The sequence below is a fragment of the Limanda limanda genome, chromosome 14 (assembly GCF_963576545.1).
Source record: "Limanda limanda chromosome 14, fLimLim1.1, whole genome shotgun sequence".
Classification (NCBI taxonomy): domain Eukaryota; kingdom Metazoa; phylum Chordata; class Actinopteri; order Pleuronectiformes; family Pleuronectidae; genus Limanda; species Limanda limanda.
The window spans coordinates 839,224-847,224 of record NC_083649.1 but is presented as its reverse complement, the minus strand read 5'-3'; the positions used below and the strand labels follow the sequence as shown (position 1 = coordinate 847,224).

The 8,001-nt window shown below is 43.4% G+C and overlaps 1 protein-coding gene across 1 annotated transcript; it reads right to left on the bottom strand.

Annotated features, from left to right (window-relative positions):
• Nucleotides 1-5,114: 5,114 nt before the first annotated feature.
• Nucleotides 5,115-6,008, bottom strand: LOC133019906 (odorant receptor 131-2-like). The gene has a single exon (XM_061086498.1). The coding sequence runs from the start codon at nt 5,997-5,999 to the stop codon at nt 5,115-5,117; it is 885 nt and encodes a 294-aa protein (XP_060942481.1). The 5' UTR covers nt 6,000-6,008.
• Between the last annotated feature and the right edge of the window lie 1,993 nt (nt 6,009-8,001).

Sequence of the window (8,001 nt, the reverse complement as noted above, 5' to 3'; positions counted from 1 at the left end):
AGGGTACACCACACACACATTCATACACTTTCAGTTTGACCTCTGACCTCAGCGTTAACCCCCGTCCTCCACAGTGAGCACCACTCTGACCGTCCTGCCGCCGCCAACCGTCCGCTGTAAACAGATGACCGTCTCCGGGAGACACCTCGCTGTCCTCAAAGGTACCAGATGGTTTTGTATTCAGCTTTATGTTTCTGTTGCCTCCTGGTGTGATAGAGAAAAGAGGGAGAGGCAGGAATTAGTCTGATCCCAAATTTACTTTGAAAGAGGAAAAGAAACCAGACGTCAGGTTGGACGATCACCAGCATCAGGACAGGCTCTAAAGGAACCACGTGTTATTGGAATGGTTTTAGATTAATAAAAGTTAAACTGAAAACTGTATTTATACCCCACAGTGTTGAATGAGTCTTCTCAGGAGGAGGTGAGGATTCGGGATGTTCGCATTTTGCCGAACCTGAACGCCTCGTACCTTCCCATGATGCCAGACGGCTCCGTCCTGCTGGTGGACAACGTGTGGTGCGTTGTTCAGTCAAATACGTCACCTTTCACTTTCAGACACAATGTGTCTTGTAGTAGTTTATATTGTTGGGGAAGGCCCAGTGATCTGACTTAGAACAAAGGCTCGTAAAACTTGGGACTCGCCTCAGGAGACCCCTTACATTTAAAAATCCAGCATGGAGATCTTATCTCCATGTGAGAGAAAATCACTTCCTGGGTCCCCCACTGTAAGCCCGCCCCTGGGGGCCAAATCCTGACAACTCAATTGGCCGGGGGCCACACTGACCCCTGACCCCTCCTCCCAGGGGGGAGTCACCTGGAACATGACTTAAAAAGGCTGTGCTCCCAGAAACCTTTCTTTTTTCCTCCGATGCTGACGTCGCCACTAGACCCCCCCCCCACGGGGGTCTTCCTAGTCGACCCCGGAAAGCTAATGGAGGCGATAAGACGTTTGTTTTATTCATTTCAATTCATTTCATTCATTTATTCTTTTATCTTAGTTGACGTTTTATTTTGAAAGGACATTTTCCTGTTTTAACCTGAAAAGACCAGACAGGAATCTCACTCGCGAGACGAGTGAGACACGGACTTTACTTTTATTCTTTTCCCAACACGATCTACAACGGCTACAAGCAGCCGCACGTTCCTGTAAAGCAGCACGATCTCCGCTGCTACAGAAGAAGACGAAGTTTCATTCCGTCAGGGCAGCAAGAAGAATTCGCTTCCTTTTCCGGTCCAGCGGCCGAGCCCGGAGCTCCGCTCGTGAGAGAGACCACGTGATTCACTGGCCCCCAACACATTCGCGCAGGCACATCGCGAGGGTTGTACAGTAAGAGACTTGATTATCTGGGCAGATACGTAGCATATTGTTTAATATCTGATTGTATTTGTTGCGAGACCGCTGAGTCTCATTTTTTAACCGGCTACTACGAGCCGCTACTTCCGGTTCATTTCCGGGTTTTGTGTTAGTGGTTGAGCGCCGCGAGGAAAGCCTCCAGCCACGCTGTTAACGTCTGTGTTAGTCTGCAGTGAGTTTACCGATCAGAACCTCAGCGCACAACGTCCGCTTGGGGCTGAGTGGTTAAATCACTGTTAATCTATCTCTGGCGTGTTTTTAAGAGCTTCTTTGAACTCTCCTTGCATGCCTTCTCTCTCTCCCTCTCCTTCTAAACCGACCTATACACCCGTTCCGATCTGTATTTAGAATACAGTTCATGTAACAGTTAAATCTATATTTAAAGGGCCTGAAAACATCTGGCCGCCATTTTGAAGCCAAAGCTAAACCAGAACAAAGAATCCTTTGTTCCACCTCCTCCTTTGTGCCTCACACGTGGTCCGGCGGCCATTTGAGATTATTCATCGGTAGACCCGCCCTCAATTCTGGCTCTAAATTCATAACGAACCCGCCATTTTGTTTTGTAGTTTTAAGCCTAACATTGTCGGCCTCCATCTTGGATGTGTCGTCACTATGTGACTGCGTCATCGCCACGCCCCCCTTCTTTTTCTCTCTCTCTCACACACACACACACACACACACACACACACACACACACACACACACACACACACACACACACACACACACGTTTTGATAGACATAGACAGATGCACACACACACAGATACACATAGATGAATACATGTGTTTTCTTAATTGTGATAAATGCTGCTGCTGTTGTGATCTTTGAAATATGGGAGTTTGTTAAGATGATGGATCATTAAATAACACTAATTTTATTTCACACACACACACATAGACACATACACACAGAGAGACACTTTGACACAGACACACACACACATAGGGACAGACATACATAGGTAGACCGCCGGTTTTACATGTATTGTCTGAATTGTGATAAGTGCTGCTGCTGTGTTTATCTTTGAAATATCGGAGCTTGTTAAAATGATAAATCATTGAATAACATAATAACTTTATTTCCCCTTTTTAATAAATACTTTTGTAATTAAAGTATCTGTAGTCTGTGATTATTAGTGCATAAGTGTGTGAATACAGCTGGATTATGATTGCCTGTGCTCGAACTTAGAAGCCTTCACTGTTTATTAAGTAATCGTTAATATTAAAATATTGACATTATTAATTTGACATTTATCATTATGAGACTGATAATTATAGCTTGATATGTTGGTCCCTGGAAACCAGGGTGGTGCCCCCCTTTCTCAATTATTAATATAGATAGTATTATTCTTAAATTGATAATTTTATTGTTTTTGACTAATTATTTTCATTATTCTTGGTTGATAACCTTATCATTGTTAATTGATAGCTTGTACTTTCTAATTGATAATTCCTATTTTCTCATTAGTGGTTTTATTGTTATTTGATTACTGATCATCTTCAATTAATAATTTAATTATTTTTGATAGATAATTTTTTTTATTATTTTAATAATCATATTTCATGATTATTAATAATTAGCCAACGTCAAGTCTACTCCTATTGCACAACAATAATATATGACTCGATGTGCAGAACTTTATTACTAATGTAATAATGTTATTATGTCACATCTCATTGTATTAACCAGCCAATCACAGTGGCAGATTTTTCAGGATTACGTACATATAGATTTAGGAGAGATTTTTATTAATGTTTAAATTGAAATGAGCCACTTCTCACGTCTGAAATTAGATAAGTTTGTGTCTCATGTCCTCGTGTGTCCTCTGCTCAGCCACCAGTCCGGTGAGGTCGCCTTCCCAGCATGCTCAGCGCTTTAGAGGAGCACGACTTCTTGTTCCAGCTACACCTCAACGACATGGGGCAGGACGACTCCAACGTGGTCTGGACACGTTTGGGTCTTTATTATGGTTTGTGTTGTGGGTCTCATGGAGACTTTTCATCTTCAGCGAGCTAAAGACAACACTGAGACAAAACCTTGGTGTCAGCGCCCTCATGTGGTCACTACATGTCATTGTGTTGATATTACAGATATGATGATACATCAAATGTTTAAAAGCAGGATTACATCAAAAGCCCGGAGTGGGGCACGGCACAGGGTACTTAGTAAACTTTGAGTCCAGATCAAGGATTGTTTCTCACTTTCGTCAACAAAGTGAGAAAAGAGTTCAACATATTCACAGATTTCTCTCAGAACAATTCATATTCATTGCGATGATATTTATGTTTTTGTAATCTGGTGCAGATCTGAATAAAAATCCTGAGCTAGTGAATTTAAATGTGTTTTCATAAGGAGCCTGTCGGGCCTTGGCAGAGCAATGGGACATTCCCGGTTCTCATCATTCCTATCAATAATGTTAACATTTTACTTTGAAATGTAGCTTTTCATCAAAACTGAAAACAAGTGTATTAAAGGATTTTGCTCCTGGAACCATCCGGTGCTGGATCCGGTGCATCCTGTCCCCTTGGCTGTGCACGTTCACTGTGGACACAAGCTTCTGCTTGGATTCATTAGACTAGTGACTGATTGAGTTTATTTACTTTAGCTGCATCTAATTCACATAAATCTCAACCTTAAGATGTCAGAGTTAAATATGATCTTGACCAGTAGAAAGAAAGAAATCACTGACCAGTGTAAGTGGTGGAGAATGAGTGAAAATAGAGGGATAAAACCTTTTTATAAACAGTCTATGGATGAAACACTTGTTTGATTAACATGGAGGTCACGATGGTTTGTGTGTGGGGGGGGGGGGGGGTGGTAGGTTCAAAGCTGGGGTCTGAACATGAAAAGAATCCAGTTTTAACAACTCAATTTTAAATGGACTGAAAACATGTGACACTATGAAGACCAACACAAACGTGATATGCAATCATTTTATTTCATGTTGTGGTGATACAGCACAGGAGCTTTTCTTCAAAGACAATCTGAAACGTTTCTGGAGGAACGGAAGAAGGCAGAAGCTACAGCCGCATGTTAGTCGAGGATGATGCAACTTGAATCCTATCCTTTTGAAATGTTAATGCCTAATGAAGTGAACTAGTTAACTTAGGATCAGGGTCATATCTGAACCACACCTCCACAATACATCCGTCTGACTCAGCCTTTTTTTCTCCCCTCTCTCCATTCTTCTTCCTCTCTCATCACATCCCACCTCCCTTCATCCTCGTTCAGCTTTTCTCCTCCTGCACTCGTCTCTTCCTACTCGTATTCAGTCTGGTGCACACCTTTTCTCCTTCTCTGTACCATCTGAGGCCTGTGATCAGCTCGGGACCCTTTTCTGTCTGAACCCGACTGATCCAGAGAGAAACCTGAGCCTGATGTTTCCCCCAGTTACAGTCAAAACATCCAGCAGCCCAGCCAGCGGGTCTGAACCAACCTGACGCCGATATCATCTCAACCGCTCCGTCCTGTCAGGTTCCAACGGGTCCCGAGGGACTCGGGTGGGAAACAGACGGATGTTAAACCTTCACCTCCCCTCAATGTTCAACACTTCCACTTCCATAAACACCTTTCAATGACAGGTCGCTGTAGCCGGATCTGATTGAAACAATCATAATTTTGACAGGATTCTATTCACTAAAGAAAAAGAGACAAACTGATAAGACTCAGACTTTTGGCCTGAACTTTACATTAAAGTCAAATGCTGGAAATGTTGGCATTTTACAAGCAGCATGAGTTTAACAAGACAATACATGTGTCAGGGTGAGACCCCAGCTTTGAGTTTCAGTCGACAGCACAGATGGTACAAGAGCACAGGCCTGATGGTCTTATCTCTGAGCCCATAGATGAGAGAACTCAGACATCTGGGGAGCATGATGACGAGCACATATAAAGTATTTAGGATGATCAGAAGTATTGGCCTTGTCACAATCCTTGCAATGGATCCAACGACAGAGTTGTGTATAGTTGATAAGAGGATGAGGCCCAGCTGCACCAGATGCAGCAGCAGGGTGTTACGAGCTTTACGAGCTGAAGCTTTGTCTGTAGACGCTGACCTGGCTGCCACCATCACACCGATGTAGGTGGATATGATCACTGCAGCCGCTGATACAAACACAAGACAAGTGAAAGCTCTGTCATAATCATAAGACATCGGCCCAAGAAACATGACATGGGTTCCACAAAAGTCTTTCATCTGCAGAGTGTCCAGGTCTTTAAACGGGAAATCTAACAGCAGCAGAACGTGGACGAGGATGTTCAGTGAACTAATGGCCCAAACCACCATGATGGCCAGTGCTGTGTTTGTGATGGTGATGATGGTAGCGTGTCGCAGCGGCTGGCACACAGCTACATATCTCTCCAGAGACATCACCACCAGAGTGAGAGGGGAGATTTCAAGTGTGATATTAGAGAGCATGACCAGAAGACCACACACAGGATACGACAGCCGTGTTCTACAGACAGACAAAATGTACAATAACTGGCCCACTGTCATCTGCACGGTGTCGGCCACCAGGAGGTTGAACAGGAGGATGTAACGAGAGGACTCACGAAACACTGCTTTGCTCCTCAGGGTGAACAACATGGTGACATTAATGAAGAGGAAGATGCAGCAGGGCACAGAGGTCACAGTGCCCAGCATCACTCTGTGCAGCAACGCATCACCAGTAGTAGTGTTGGTTTGAGCTGTACGTGACATCTCAGAGAAGCATTTACCACATGAACAGCTAGAGCCTGTTGATGCAGCTGGAAAACAACAGCACAATGAATCTCTTCATCTGTCCCCTGTATTCTGAGAACAGTGGAAAAAACACAAAGAGGCTCATCAAGTTGCATCCAAAACCCAAAAGCATTCACATTTCCCTTTGCAGATCATTAGCAGGTCAGTGTGTGTATGTGTGTGAGCAGCTCTGCTGAGGCAACATGTTCCCATCGTCTGTATATCAGCTGCACAGGACGTCACATGACTCTGACATGTGACCACGCTGCAAGTGCTCGTAAACAGGACTGTACACAACTAAAGACGCTGTGGGAATATTATAATGATAATAATATTAAAAAGTACTTTAATTATTAATATTAATGTTATAAATATTAATATCATTATTATTTATGATTAAATGGCTTGTCACTGTTATTGCTTTGTACAAACTCATTTCACTTTGTAATATTTTACGTTTGTTTTCCTTTCCCCTGTTTCCTTTGATCCCTCCTGGGAGACCTGAAGCTTTCAGAAGGAACTTGCAAGTTGAAAACAGTTGCAGTGATCTGAATATGACATCTGCATTTTTCTGAATTCCTGCAGCATCTATATCAATTTGAATTTGACCACATTTAACCATCGAATTTGATAATTTTTGCAAAATGTTTTTTTTCCCGGCATAAGCGGTTAATGGAATAAGAGAAGGACAGTATGTGTCACTAAGCTGTGAATAATTATAATAATATCTATTTACGGAGCATTTCAAGCAATAAAAAAACGCAATGATCCAGACGTGATGATCTCAGTGTCTTTAAAAGTTGGACAGATTTCCAAGATAGTTGATAATGAGAGTTAAAACATACAAGCTCCCCCCCGCAACCGGCTTCCCACTGTTGGGACATGGTTCTTGTGAAAACACAGGCCTTCTCTTGGGCCTATATGTGCAGTCAAAAGCCTGAAAGCACATGTTTCTTTGTTCTTGAGAAAGCCAAGGAACTCAGTCTCCCAGGGTGCAACAGATTCCATTGGTCTGGAAAAAGCCAGAGCACAGGGAACTCACTCTCCCAGGATTCCTCAACTTCACACAGAGGTGTGAAAAACCACAAGGGCCCCTCCTATTGGTCATTCTGGCCGTATGACCTGTGGGGTCACCGGGCCAATATACGGACAGATCTCCCTCTGTTCATTCTCTTTTCACCAACCTTCCCAGGAGGAAGGCTACCGGTCTATCTTCCTGCATCGCCGAGGGAGAGGCCGGGCTGCTCCAGCTCAAAACTTCTCTTCCCATCCAACAAGAGGAGCACAGAGGTGCAGCTCCCAGCTCATCTCACTAAGGAAACCTCCACGCATCTCAAGCTTTTCCAAACTCCTAGCAGCGACTCGATGTCCTGCAGGTAAGATTCAACGAGCAACTGAGCCACAGCTCGACAGAACCGTGAGTTCAGAACCTTACGACCAACAAGCAGACTTCACACAACCGGCAGGATGAACTGCGAACTGCACAGCAACTTCCTTTCTCCCTTTCTAAGGACTGGTAACATAATCTGGGCTTAATAATTATATAAGGCTCAGCAAGACTGTTAAAGTGATTCTGTGTGACGTTTATACGTTTGATATGTTGTGATATTGTGGTTATAAGTTATTTGAAAGTTAATTTTAGTTAAGCCCATCACAGGCTTCCTCTCTCTGACTCCCATTCTCTGATTAACAGCTACACAGACACACGCATATCTCCTCACCTCATTAGCTCAGACCCCCACTACATGTCGTAAAACCACTTCTGAAGGAAGGGAGGCCGTTAACTAGAGGGGGGGCCAGTGACCATTTTGAAAGCATACTAAGGAAGGTGTGAACTTTTAATTAAGCCACCATCTTGGGAAGCACACTGACTTACATAGACACACACACTCACATACACATCTTTGTTTAGCTAGTACGTTTG